The sequence below is a fragment of the Dendropsophus ebraccatus genome, chromosome 2, assembly GCF_027789765.1.
Source record: "Dendropsophus ebraccatus isolate aDenEbr1 chromosome 2, aDenEbr1.pat, whole genome shotgun sequence".
Taxonomy (NCBI): domain Eukaryota; kingdom Metazoa; phylum Chordata; class Amphibia; order Anura; family Hylidae; genus Dendropsophus; species Dendropsophus ebraccatus.
This window is the reverse complement of record NC_091455.1, coordinates 82,236,986-82,251,778: the sequence shown is the minus strand read 5'-3', so window position 1 is coordinate 82,251,778 and position 14,793 is coordinate 82,236,986. Positions and strand designations below refer to the sequence as shown.

General features: G+C 40.1%; 1 protein-coding gene across 7 annotated transcripts in view; it reads right to left on the bottom strand.

The window, feature by feature from the left end:
* ZNF236 (zinc finger protein 236) overlaps positions 1-14,793 on the bottom strand; it is a 170,631-nt gene that overhangs the window by 72,045 nt on the left and 83,793 nt on the right. For all 7 annotated transcript variants that reach the window (XM_069957871.1, XM_069957866.1, XM_069957867.1 and 4 more), the window contains 3 exons: positions 12,680-12,824; positions 10,728-10,988; positions 661-902 (listed from right to left, as the gene is read on the bottom strand). In XM_069957871.1, coding sequence (XP_069813972.1) covers positions 661-902; positions 10,728-10,988; positions 12,680-12,824 — 648 coding nt within the window. The remainder of the gene's footprint in view (positions 1-660; positions 903-10,727; positions 10,989-12,679; positions 12,825-14,793) is intronic.

Here is a 14,793-nt window from a genome sequence, read left to right as displayed (position 1 = left end):
TACTAACCACTTTTTACTGAATGTTTTCCCAACCAAAATTAGAACATAAGTGATATGGCTGTCTGCAAATAAGCAGGAGAAAAGATCTCCTACCACTGCTATTTAATTGGCAACTCAGGTATCTACTAATGCAGAAATATAACAGCAAATTTTATCTCCTAAGATGCACATTAAAAATAGATTAGCGTACTGCAGCTCTCTGGACATTAGTCCCATTGAAGCAAATGGATGGAGATGGAGCACCAGGCACAGCCACTACACAACACACAGAGGTTTAGCAAAGCGATAAGGGCCTGTCAATTAGCAGGCCGTTGTGGTGGCCATTGTAAAAGCCATAGCCTATAAGGATAGGCCACCTGTAAGTTTGAATTACCCATGTAACTAGAGGTTAAACTTTAAGAGTATGTTCAGGTGTAGTGTATAAGCTGTGCAAAAATATTATGGAAAAAAAATAGTATGTAATCCGGTTCTTTGCATAACATCTGCACCCAGTGGTGTGGATTTTGTGCTTAGGACTTCATTGCGAATTTTATGCAATGTAAGAAGAATAAAGTGAATATTAAAGTTTTCTGATAACATGGCCCTGGATTTTATGTGTATTTCCTTGTGTGAATGTTACACCTTATCCTCTACATGTGTATGCTTCTCCTGCTGGGTTACCTTCATCAGTTTCTAGGGGTTGGTCAGTAAGAGTCTGCTCGAGTGCAGGAGAAACTGTGCCCATGTCTGGCTGTGGGCTTAGCTGTAGAATGGTTTCTTGTTGAGCAGCTATATTACTTGTTTGATGAAGACCAGCCCCATCTATTTCGACTTGTATTTGATTAGATACATGGATTTGGTCTACTGGGGTTTCTTCTGGCGGTGCTGGTTGATGCTGCTGGAGTTGATGTGCAACTTCATACCTTTAAAAAGAAAGAAAGAATGCATGCCTCATTTTAGCTCTGAGAAACATTATTGGCACAAATCAGTGGATACAACACACAGATGCTGATAAATAATGTAGATCCTTTATTTCTGTCCTGATGCCAAAATAAATGCTAAGTCAATTCTTTTCATATGATCTTTAGGTTAAGCCATTGCCCAAAAACTGGCACCTTTTCTATTCCGTAGTGCAGGAATGGGGATTTGTTTAATTCTTTTCACGTACAATAAAACATTTTTTTGTAATTTTTACTAATTTATGTACTGTATTTTACAATAAAGGGGTTGCCCCATCATCAGAGAATTTAACTTGGCACTGCTGCATCCTGGCTCACTGCCTGGTTCAACATGGGGGAGACATCATTGTGTCTCCCACTGAGCTTACACATCTCCAGGGACAATCCAAGCCTTGGAAACATGTTTTAAGCTTAGTGGAAGACAGTGGAGCGAAGATGTGTTGGTTTTCTATGATCTTTACAGTTCCTAGTCAACACTTTCCCATCTATTACTTCAATAGCCCTCTTCCCTAAAGGGGTTGGCCACTTTATAGTAAAATTGCTCAGTGTACAGTATTAGTAAGTGTACTCACAGCACTTACTGACAGCAGCTCCCTGTGTACCTCATAGAGCTAACATCAGACTCCTCTCTTCCAGGCTATGCTGCCCAGCTCTGTGGGGAGTCTGTCCATAAAATGGCCGACATGGACGAGCATCTGACCTAGCCCCGCCCCCAATGTTCACTACTGAGCCTGTATTTGTCAATGGAGAACACTGGGGGCGGGGCATGGTCACATGCTCCTCCATGTTGGCCATTTTTGGACAGACTCACCACAAAGCAGGGCAGCCCAGCCTGAAGAAAGGGAGTCTGCTGTCAGTATATACAGTGAGTAAACTTACTAGTAACCCCTTTAAAGGGCTGCAAGACAAGCCCTTGTATTAGGCAGTTACCTAAACCTTTTAAGAAAATGTGTCATTGCAAAATTAAATTGTTTAAATAATGTTTTGTTAAACAGATTTTTAAAGAATCTTTTGTGACTTTTTTCAAATTTTTCATTTTTGTCTGTAGATTATAACATAATCCTGAAAGCTTACAGTTTTCATTTTCACCACTGGGGCTAAAACTAAACAAACTTCCTGCTGCCTCTGTAGTGATAAGCGGAGACTGCTTTAACCCCTTTCTCCAATATGACGTCCAGGGACATCATGAAAAGCAGTGCCAGAACGCATCATGACGTCCATGGACGTCATGCTTTCCCTGCCTCCCCCCGCTGTCCCTATCTGAGATCGGGAAGCAGGAGGAGGCTGTGTCACACAGCCTCCTACTGCTTCCACTGCCCGGAGGGGAGCCGCGCTCCCTCCGGGCAGTTAACCCCATAAACGCTGCGGTTGTTGTGACCGCAAGCGTGTATGGGGATATCTGCTGTCTCCCTCGCCGATCTCGGGTGGCAGGAGGAGGCTGAGGCACATTGCCTCCTCCTGCCGCCACTACTGATGTCCTCCCCAGGCCCCCCTTGCAGCTCCCTCTGCTCCCCCCATCCTCTCCGTGCCTCCAGCCCGCCGCCCGGAGGGGTTAACTGCACAGTGCAGGGACCTGATCATTAGAATGAGCTGTCAGTGTGTAACACTGACAGTCCATTCACTATACAATGCAGTACAGCACAGATCAGGTGCTGTACTGCATTATATAAGTACCTGCAAAAGTAAAAGTAAAAAAACACACAAATAAATACATACATAAATAAATACATAAATAAATTAAATAAATATACACATTGCCCATCCCCCTTATAAATGATCCCCTATGAATAAGATACACATATTTGGTATTGCGGCTTCCGTAATGACTCCGTCTATTAACCGATTACATTAATTATCCCGCCAGATTAACGCCATAAAAAAAAAAAAGAAAAACTAACCAAAATGACAATTTTTTGTTTAATATAGATAAAAGCTATCAAAACATCACATGTACCCAAAAGGTGTACCACTAAAAACGGGAGCTTATGCCGCAAAAAAAAAAAAAAAAAGCCCTCACATAACTCCATTGGCAAAAAAATTAAAATACTGCTGCTCTTACAATATGCAAGACATGAACAATTTTTATAGTATAAATGCTTAAACTATAACAAAAGCTATGTAAAATGGATATCGCTGTAATTGTACCGACCTGACGAATAACGATAACATGTCATATATAACTTATAGTAAACAGCGTACAAAAAAAATGGTGAAAAACTGCTGCTAAATTGTGTTTTTTATTCGTACCACCTTATAAAAAAATTCATAAAAAATTATCAGGGTGTCACATGTCCCCCAGAATGGTACAGATGGAAATGTCAACTTGGCACCGCAAGGCCTCTGTGACATGGTATAATGGCAAAAAAAAAAACAAAAAAAAAAACCTAAAGGGTTAATAAACTTATGAAATGTTACTTTAAATACTTTGGGGGGTGTAGTTTTTACAGTGGAGGGATTTATGGGGGTAACTAATATACAGGCCTCCCAAATCCACTTCAAAAGTGAACTGGTCCCCCAAAAAATGAGACTTTGAAATTTTCCTGAAAATTTCAAAAATCGCTGCAAAATTTTGAAGCCCGCTAACATCCTAAAAAGTCAAAATCACCATAAAGCAGACATGTTGTAGATGTTGCAGGAATAATTAGTTCATGTGGCATGACTATCTAAGAAAAAGAGAATTTTGAATGTAAAGAAATGTACATTTTTAAAATTTTTGCGCAAATGTATTTTTTTTTACAAAAAAATACCGAGTGTATCAACCAAAGTATACCATAAAGAGGAATATTTCACAAAAAAACAATCTCAGAATAAACCTGATAGTTAAAAGCATCGAAGAGTTATCACTACATAAAGAGACAGGTCAGATTTAAAAAATAGGCCCTGGTCATTAACCCCTTCAAGACCAAGCCTATTTGCACCTAAAAGACCAGGCTCATTTTTCAAAATCTGACCTGTCTCACTTTATGCTCTTATAGCTCAGTGATGCTTTAACGTATGCTAGCGATTCTGAGAATGTTTTTTCGTCACATATGGCACTTTATATTAGTGGCAAAATTTGGTCACTACTTTGTGTGCTTTTTGTAAAAAAAAACATCAAAATATCATGAAAAATTGAAAAAATTTGCATTTTATGAACTTTGAAATTCTCTGCTTCTAAAAAAAGAAAGTCGTATCACATAAATTAGTTACTAAGTCACATTACCGAAATGTCCTCTATATTCTGGCTTCATTTCATAAACATATTTTACTTTTTTAGGGCGTTACGGGGCTTAGAAATTTATCAGCAAATTACCACATTTTCGTAAAAGTTTCCAAAACTGATTTTTTTTTAGGGACCAGTTCTTTTCTTAAGTTGATTTAGGAGGCTTGTATACTGGAAACCCCCATAAGTGACCCCATTTTGGAAACTAGACACCTTAAAGAATTTATCTAGGGGTATAATGAGCATTTTAACCCTACAGGGGCTGGAAGAAAGTATTCACCATTATGCCGTAAAAAATGAAAAATTAAAATTTTCCAATAATATATACGTTTAGATTAAAGTTTCTCATTTTCAAAAGAAACTTCAGAGAAAAAGCACCCCAAAATTTGTAATGCAGGTTCTCATGAGTACTACGGTACCCCATATGTGGGCGTAAACCACTGTATGGGCACACAGCAGGGCTCAGAAGAAAGGGAGCGCCAATTAGCTTTTCCATTGCAGATTTTGCTGAAGAAGTTTCCGAGCGCCAGGTGCATTTGCAGAGCCCCTGTAGTGTCAGCAGAGAGAAAAACCCCCGTAAGTCACCCCATTTTGGAAAGTACACCCCTCAAAGAATTCATCTTGGGGTAGGATGAGCATTTTAACCCCACAGGTATTAGAGGAAAGTATTCAAAAGTAGACAGTAAAAATGAAAAACTCGAATTTTTCCAATAATATGTTCCTTTAGTTTGAAATTTCTCAATTTCACGAGGAACAAGAGAAAAAAAGTACCCCAAAAATTGAAACGCAGGTTCTCCTAAGTAAAAAGGTACCTCATATGTCGGTATAAACCACTGTATGGGCACACAGCCGGGCTCAGAAGGGAAGGAGCGCCATTTAGCTTTTTCAATGCAGATTTTGCTGAAGAAGTTTCTGAGCGCCAGGTGCGTTTGCAGTGCCCTTGTAGTGCCAGCGGAGTAAAATCTCGCCATAAGTCACCCCATTTTGGAAAGTGTACCCCTCAAAGAATTCATCTTGGTGTGTGGTGAGCATTTTTACCCCACAGGTATTAGAGGAAAGTATTCAAAAGTAGACAGTAAAAATAAAAAACTGGAATTTTTCCAATAATATGTTCCTTTAGTTTGACATTTCTCAATTTCACGAGGAACAGGAGAGAAAATTCACCCCAAAATCTGTAACGCAGGTTCTCCTGAGTAGAATAGTACCCCATATGTGGGCATAAACCACTGTATGGGCACACAGTGGGGCTCAGAAGGGAAGGAGCGCCAATTAGCATTTTCAGTGTAGATTTTTCTGAAGAAGTTTCTGAGCACCAGGTGCGTTTGCAGAGCCCCTGTAATGTCTACAGAATAGAATCCCCCCCAAAGGTCACCCCATTTCGGAAAGTACACCACTCAAAGAATTCATCTTGGGGTAGGATGAGCATTTTGGCCCCACAGGTATTAGAGGAAAGTATTCAAAATTAGACAGTAAAAATGAAAAACTTGACTTTTTCCATTAATATGTTGGTTTAGTTTGAAATTTCTAAATTTCACAAGGAACAGGAGAAAAAATGTACCCCAAAATCTGTAACGCAGGTTCTCCTGAGTACAACGGTACCCCATATGTGGGCATAAACCACTGTATGGGCACAGCAGGGCTCAGAAGGGAAGGAGCGCCAATTTGCTGGATCAAAACCGCAGCTAGTAATAGTTATTAGAATAGTGCAGTAACTAAAATAAAATGAAAAAATTAGATTACAGGTAATGTGGGGTGGTTACGGACAGTCACTTTTTATCCCCTGTCACCAATCATTCATGGTGAAAGGGGATAAAAAGTGCCTGGAGCACATGGCACAAGCGATCAGCAGTATATAGTATATACCGCTCATCGCTTGTACAGGTACCCCACAGGGGGGGTCCCGATGACTGCCCCATGCTCTCTGCTACCTCCGGTGGCGGAGAGCATCGGTGTTTCATTCATTTTTTACTTCTGATCACTGTGAACAGATATACTCTGTTCACAGTGATGGCTGTGGCCTTCTTGGATCCGATGGCCGCCGCGGGAGGGGGGGTTAGATACCGGGGCACTAGGGGCGCTGGTCTGGGGTCTGATTTTACTTATTTCATGAAATAAGATGAAATATAGCGGCGGCACCGGCCCATTACTGACCGCCGCTTTGGCGGTCACTAAGGGGTTAATGGGGGTCAGCTGTGGGATCGCAACTGACTCTCATTACCCCCGGGGCTGTACACAGATGAGAGCGGGATCGCTGTCCCTGCAGCGACCCCGCTCTCATCACAAAGCCCCCTCAAGTCAGGAACGTATATGTACATTCCTACTGCACGGGGCATGTGCAATAGGAACGTATATATACAGATTGCTGACGTGAAGGGGTTAAGGCCAAAACAGGCTGCGGAGGCAAGGGGTTAAAGTAATCTGTATAGCATTACAGAGACATGTGACACCGGTAGATTGAGAAGACAATAGCAGCTCCCTGTGGAATTACCTCTTTAAAGATTACAGAGCACACTCAGTAATGTTTCACATTCATCTAAAGGGGACAGAGTCTGTCTATTGTCTCTATGTCAATAAGTCTGACTGTAAAGCATGTCACTAAATGCTGTTAAAAACAGCGCAGGCAATATGGCAGCCCCCATAACAATATACAAAAAGTTAAATAAAAAAAAAATAGAAAATAGAAACAGATTAGAATAAAAGAACAAGCTTTGTATCTGACTAATCAGTAAAAGAAAATTTAGGTGACATATTCCCTTTAACCACGATGAAATGTGAATCCATATGTGAAACAACTGGAAGTTGCTGTATAACAGACAGATTGTGGACCCAATGTGCTACTCAAACGGTTTGGCTTTGAGACACACCAAGAAGAAGGAATCTAAGTGCCCTCTTGGTCTTTAACCCTTATCCCGCTCCAGGATGGGGAAGCTGGACTTCTGCAGCTAGAGGACACCAGGTCACAGATGTGGTCCCGGTGTGAGCAGCAGCTGGTTCCCAAGAACCAGATTCAGTGCAAGGCACTGGGGAACAAGCTGAGAATACGTTGTCAGAAAACTGGTATTGTAGTCAGACAGGCAAAGTATCAGGACAGGTGGCTTCAGAGGCAGGCAACAGGAGAGTCTTCAGTCAGCAACAGGAGAGTCACACAGTCCAAACAGGAGTCAGGCAATAAGTATAATGCAAAGATGAGGCACAGGTCAGGATTCACAAAAAGTCAGAAGAACAGCTGAAACTCATCTTCACTTGTAATGGAAGAATTTAACAACACTCAGGTAAGGGGGTACAGTTAGAAATACTTTAAATAGGTGCAGTTATAAGATGATATGTAAAAGGCAGCAGCAGGTTGAGACAGGTTGGCCCTATAAATTCAGAGTATGTGGCTGCGCGCACACCCTAGTGGCAAGAGGTCCCATTGTAACAAGGATCAGGAGGAAACAAAGACACATGGGCCTCAGTAAACTCCAGCAGCCCCAGGACCAACATGGAGGCGAGCAGGTACGGGAACAGGACGGCGTCGCTAGTGGTAAGTCTTGCCCGACGGCATTACAAGCTGCCAATTATACTCACAGAAATGGATATTCTGTACTTTATTCAAATGAAATGCTCACATTAGTGAAGAACTACATTAGACGCATCCTTCAATTTTCTAATCTGCAATCATTCTAAAATCTTCTCTGATCCAGAATTTGAATAAAGAAGAAAATGAGGTAGAAAAATTGCTTGAATTCACACTGCCAAAGTGACATGACATCTTAATGGAAACACTTATGCCTGAAAGTAAGAGGCCGAGTTGTGAGTAATCTAAATGGTTCCGATTATATGAGAATAGCACTTGTTCTAGCTTCCCATGTCAACATTTCATACCCAAGAAGCATTTCCCATTTTTAAAAGATATATTTGGTTGTTTATACTATTATAAGCATAGTGGTTTACATTACTGAAGCCCTGCTCTGTCAAGCTGGATGTACTCATCAACATATGAAAGTAATTATTTCGATGTGCATGGGAATAAAAGCAATATATTGTTCCAAGCCGTCACTAAAAATTCTGTCTATGACAAAACACACAAACCTCTTAATAACCTTGATGCACTCTACGCAGAGTAAATGTACGCCGGCTACAATCGCGTGGTGGCTGGGTTTAGTAATTGCAGCAACTGCAATTAGGCCAGTCAGAAATAGTAGAAAGAGCCTCACAAACAACGCTTCTATGAAGACAGAATAAACCTTTAGAAATTCCTTAATGTGAATGTGCATCCGTAAGGCATTGCCTTTATGTTCTAGTTATACTCTGGGAGAAAATAGTTTACTGTTTTGATTTGGGCCGATAAGAGTATATAGATCCATTCGTAGTCAGATATCCATGCTGCAAGTTAAACTATTCTCCTGTAGTGTTGGTCCATTGGAAGGTAAATCAGCCTGTATGAGTCTTATCACAGCTGTCTGAACTAAGATGAATACAGGTACCCAACAATATTATATCCACCCAGCCTAATATTTTACTGTTCTGAGTGTAAAGACATGCACAGTGGCTGACCATTGATATATTTGTTCACAGTATTTAGGTCACCCCTAAGCCGTATTTTCTCCAACCTAAACAGTCTTAATTTTGCTAATCTTTCTGGGTGCTGTAATCCACCCATTCCCTTAATTACATTTTAATTCAAGAGGTTTTTGTTTTTTTTTAAATCAAAGATCTACTGCCCAAGTTTAACCTCCAGACTGGGCCTACATCCATGCTTGCCAACACATTTTCCTTTTTATTTAGCAAAAGCAAATGTGAAAGCTATTAAATATTATTTTTTGGACTATTTTTCTGTAATACATCAAGCCCAATGTTTGTTTTTGCTAACAAAAAATATTTTTAATTTAGGAACATTTTTATTTTGTGGTATAGAGGGAACAAAAAATGGAAATAAGTGTCTGTTTACATTTTTTAAATTAGAAACTTACATTTGAATAAAACTATCACCCCATGATATATAGATTACTAGTATAGTGTTTTTTTACTACTCATGGCATAAAGTTGTGCAGTCCCTTCATTTTTAATTTAGTATTGTCTCAGCAGCTTCCCAGCTCTTCTGAGACAACACATCATCTTCTACTGGATCTGGTCTCTGAACTCTAGGCCGGAAGTGCCGTTTGTTCATTTATTTTATTTTTTTTACACAAAAATATTTTAAGTTTCTTTATTTTACGTACTGGGCCCTACAAACCATCTTATCTTAAAAAATAAATAAATAATAATAATAATAATAATAATAATAATAATAATAAAGGGTTGTTGTTATTATTATTATTATTTCAGACCCCTCCCAATCACTGCAGAGCTGATCTGAGTCTGCTAAGATTTAGCAGCCCCCTGTACCCTGGACAGTAAGCAAGAAACCATTTGGTTTCCTTTAGAGCTGCATATACCGCAGTTGTTGAGCTTTACGCCAAAAGATAGTCAGTAACTGATTAAAGAAACTTTCCTACAAAAAAAAAAAGCTGAAAATTAACCTCGGAATAAAGATTTTAATAATCTAACAACCCTAAATTTAATTCTCTACCTTGATGCCAGAAAGGATGCATTTTTCACACCTCGGGCTATTGACTTCTCATTAGCAATCTATGGTGGTGCCAAACCAGGAAAGTCCGGTAAGCTACATACGCTACTTGTTTACGGTCATGGCTGATGACATAAATAAATATATATCAGTGCCTCCTGTTAATCTTTGAAACAAAGGGTGGGTCCCACTTAGTGAATGCTCAATGTTGGACTTTTAGAAATTGGTAGGCATATCAACCACAATAGGGGTAGCACTGGTCAGGCGTGCAAAGGGCTGCAGTCAGTAAGATGTCAGAGATGGAAACCAATTTAAAAAAAAAAAAAACTAACGCATTTTGGTTATAATTCCCCTATTATTTTTTAGTGCTGGGATGGGAGGAGTACTATAATTACAGGTTTTGTTGAATGTTTTTTTGCTTAAAATGTACTATGCAGTATAGTGCTGTCCTGTACTGTAGTGATTAAACTGGGCACTATACAATGTAATAAATGAGTATTGTAGGTAATTATTGGTGGGTGCTGGAACCAATTAAAGACATGTACATTATTTCCTATGGGAAGACACCCTCATGAACCAATTAAGTTTTAGAACCGAGGTACCACTGTATATTAATGAGGAACTGTTAGAAAATTCATATGAAAACTCAATCATAAAAAAAAAATTAAGCTGGAGTTGGTATATTTTTCCCCGACTCCATTCAAAATTAGCTCTGATTCAGACTCCACAGCCCTGAATGTACAACAGAGGAGCATCACAAACCACAAGATTACACATAAAATAGTATACAAAATAATAATCTTGGCCCACATTGGGCCCACAAAATGCCCATTGCAACCAATCACAGCTTTTCTTTCATGTTACCAGAGCTCAAAGCTGAGCTATGATTGGTTGCTACAGGCAGCTTACACCAACTTCTGTTTTAGACACTTTGATAAATCTGGGGCCTAGTGTGTACAAAAACAAAACAAAACATAGTAATAAACCTTTGCGGATAAATTTTAAAATTAAAATACACAATAACTTGGAAGATATTTACCTGTGAGTTTTCATGTGCTTTTTACAGTTTAGGGAGGTTTTAAAGGTTTTCTGACAATAAGGGCACATATATGGTCGTAAGTCATTGTGAATACCCATATGGCGTCGGAGGCTACCACCAGTAGTAAAAGCTCCATTGCATATATGGCACTTGTGGGATCTTAATCCTGTATGAGTCCTAATGTGAGATTTCAAAACACCGGATGATGCAAAGCCTCTTCCACACTGAGAACACTTAAAAGGCTTTTCACCGGTATGAGATCTAAAAAGCACAAAAAAATCCTGTTATTTTCCTGCAACATTTGGTCAAACATATAATGGTAAAATTTTAACCCAAAGAAGAAATCCCATGAACTTTGTGTCTCGGATTTGCCGCAACCTCCGATTTGCTTCTGTTTTGTCCTCTTCAGCTAGAAACAGGGTATGTCACATACCCGACTCTTCCAGCTGCAACATCATGGCCTGGCTGAGCGACTGCCCGCTCAGCCAGTGACTGAGGCAGTGTCCTGTTCCAGTTACTGATTGGCTGAGCAGGCAATTGCTCAGCCGGGTATGTGACGTTGAAGCTAAAAGAGCTGCAAGACACCAGCGGCTGTGAATTGGGCCCTGGAGCAGTTGCTATGTGGCACAGTGAGGATAGGCTAGTTTTCCCGCAGACAATGTCCGTGCTGTACTCTGCTCTTTCCAGTAGCTGCATAGGAATGAATAGAGTCCTGGGTCACGTGCTATACAGACAGCTGTATTCATAACAAAGAAGCCGGGGGCCTATAAACAAATTAGCAGCTTACTTTTTGCTGTAATGAATAGGGTAGTGCCTACATCAAAGGGCTTTAAATACTTTATTAATAATATAGATGTATACTGTTAAAGGAGCATTCAAGCCTATGACATGTATCCACCATCCGTAAGATAGGAGATAGCCATCTAATCATAGGGGTCTGACTTCAGGGACCCCTATGCGATCTGAAGATCTCCTGTTGGAATGGATTGAGGAGTCACTCTTCCACACCACCGCTTCTTTCATTATATAAGAGCAGTGCAAGAGATAGCCAGACACAGTGTTATCTCTGACATAAAATGAATAGGGCAGCAGTGCGCAGGTAAAGGCCCTAATACACAAAATTATTATCGGCCGTACTTGGACGATTACCGTTACGAAAGAAAATCTGTGTGTGTAATAGGCTATGTTAAAAGGCAACAATCAGCCCACAGGTACAATGTTGGCTGATCGTGGTCCTTCAACATATTGAATCAAAATCACTACATTAACGGACTGCTGCCCATTGCTCCATGTAATGCGAGCAGCAGCAGCAAATTGCCACTCTCTACAATGGGCTACTCAGGCGATCTAAGCATCGTCCAGGCAGCCTCTCCCAAAGCTCCCCGTACCCCCCTTCCCCCGCACTCGCTGTTTGTACGTGTAATAGCACAGGCAGCGAGCGGGGAACAGGGAGGAAGCTTCTTTCTCACACTGTGCCATGTAATATGGACTTAAGACCGCCACTCCAGGAGACTTGGGGTTTTTTTTTAATATCATGTGGAGAGATAGTGAGAGGCTTTAAGCGGCGAACCCCTAGGGATTAGACAATTATCTATAAGTGTTATGAGCCGAAATAGCAATTTAAAACAAATCTATCACCAAGATGATGCAATGGAAAAATAATAAAAAATAATGAACAGCTGTATTATTATATATAATTTGTTCGGCTTTATATTGTGGAAAAATACTTGCATCTAAGTGTGATGCAAATATGACCTATGGTCTATTGTGCCCTAGGACCACAACACCTTTCTCTGCTTACAGTGTGGAGCCTGTCTGAAGCAATATAAAACTATGTACACAGATTTTAAAGGTATATACCATACCCTTCACTTACATTGCATGTAGCAGTGCCTCTGGTGTAGGAGGCATTTTCCTGGTGACAGATTTGCTTTAATGTAATTTCTTATTACCTGATATGCTGTTTGAGGTGGCAGGACTTCTTATAAGCTCGATGACAGTAGTAACACTTGTAGGGTCGATCAGCTTCATGTGTATAGCTGTTAATAAAGTAACTCTGGAAAAACTGACTGTTCCGTGGAATGGGCTGGATGAGGCCTAGATGCAGGAGGAAAAAAATGTGTTAGTATCACTGTGCCTGACAAAAATGTACAAATAAATGGTTTGTCACCAGAAATTCAGCTAATTTAGTATTTGAATAGTTATAAGCTCAGTTGTTTGGTAACAACAATACAAAACCCAAATGTCCGTCCCTGCTCATTAATCACTACTTGGCCTGTTTTTACATTGCTATCGGAGGCTCGCCTCGGGAAACAGCAAGAAGAGTGCAGCAAGCAGTGTTATACTTGATGCCAAAATTATAGACACCAATGACATTATTGCTATTATAAGTAAACAGGGCCTGTTGGGCATCATTGGGATGCATTGTATAACTCATCTGCTATGGCGTTGAAGCTAATGGTACAGATGAAAGCCATGAAGCAGATGGGAGCATAGCATCTTCCTGTCACATAGTAATGTGATATTTTGACCCATTGGGTTTTATCAAGCATACATGCTTTTTGCAACTTGAATTTGAACAATATTGACTAGCATCCATTCCCTCTGACAAGAAATTTGAAAAGTTGTGGATCATGTGTGTTCTGCTCTATATAACAGAAGCAGTGTCGTCGCCCCCCCCCCCCCCAACCCCTCTCAGTCCTGCCTGTCCCCACTCCTCTACCCCTTTGTGATCAGTCATCCACATATTATTGTTCATTGGCTTTTTCTTCTGTAATTTTTTGGCAAGACTTCACAGAAGCACTGTAGTCATATTTTACGCTCCCTGTGTTACACCAGACCATCATACCTGCATGCTTCAGTGCTAAAATCCCCCATTGTAAATGGTTTTGTTATTGAGAACTTTCTATATTCTAAATTTCTATATTACTTCTTTGTTTGCACTAAAATAGCTTCAACAAAAATCCGTGACAAAAAGAAAATATTAATCAGGGAGCACAAATGACTTCTTATAAATAACCGCATTGGGGAACTCCAATTTTGTCAGGATCTTTTAAAGTAAAAATGACTTTCTTAGCAATTTATCTATGATAAAAAAAGTCTGCAGTTTTTCTTCAATGCTCAGAATGAAATGTAATTTGGGACATAAAGTGGATAATGGAGCAGTTTACAGCCACATCTGTTTCAATCCATATTTAATGCTAAGCATGTATATTTTACAGCACTCTCAACATTTACATATAATAGTTTAGTAAATTTTGCCAATAAAACTGATTTCATGTTTAAGATGGCAATACATCAGTAGCTGTGTTCCTTGAATTTAATGATATGGAATAAACTGCTGCTTTTAATCTTTTTAATTTTATTACAATAGGTTAAAGAAGCGGCGGATAAGCATGTCCTAATATAACATTGTTATGTTCAATGTAAAGTATGGTGGTAAAGGCATTGGCACACAGGCAAAATTCTTGGTACATTCAGCATACAAAGAGAAATTGGCAAAGATATCCTGTCAAAAACCATCATATCCTGAGGCCACATGCACATGTCCATGAAATTTTCCGATAAGAAATCCACATAAATGTTAGGACCTATAGGGTTCTATAAGGCACAGTCATCCTTCAGTTTTTTTCTAGGAGTATGTAAGTTACAAAAAATAGACCTGGAAAATTTTGAAAATCTTATTTTCACCTGGAATTCCAGCAAGGATGACCCCATGGAAGTCTACTGAAGCATCCAGAATTCCATACAACTCTGGATGTGCATGCAGAAACTGGCTAAATTTCCAGACCTGTTCCTAGGCCTCCCAGACCAGTGGCAGCACCCAGGCAAATGCTGCACCTCCTGCTCCAGGGAGGGCCTACCCTGACTGTTGGGTGCTGTGCCTGGCTTTTTAACTAGAGCACCTACCGTCAGGGGGGAATCACACGTCCGCAGAATTCTGTCCATGCACGGATGTGTTCTGCGGACCAGACCTTGGAGCTCCCAGCATCGTGAATTAATTATGATGTCGGGAGCTCTATAACTGTTAAAAATTTGGGCTAGTGTACTAACACAACAGCGTTGT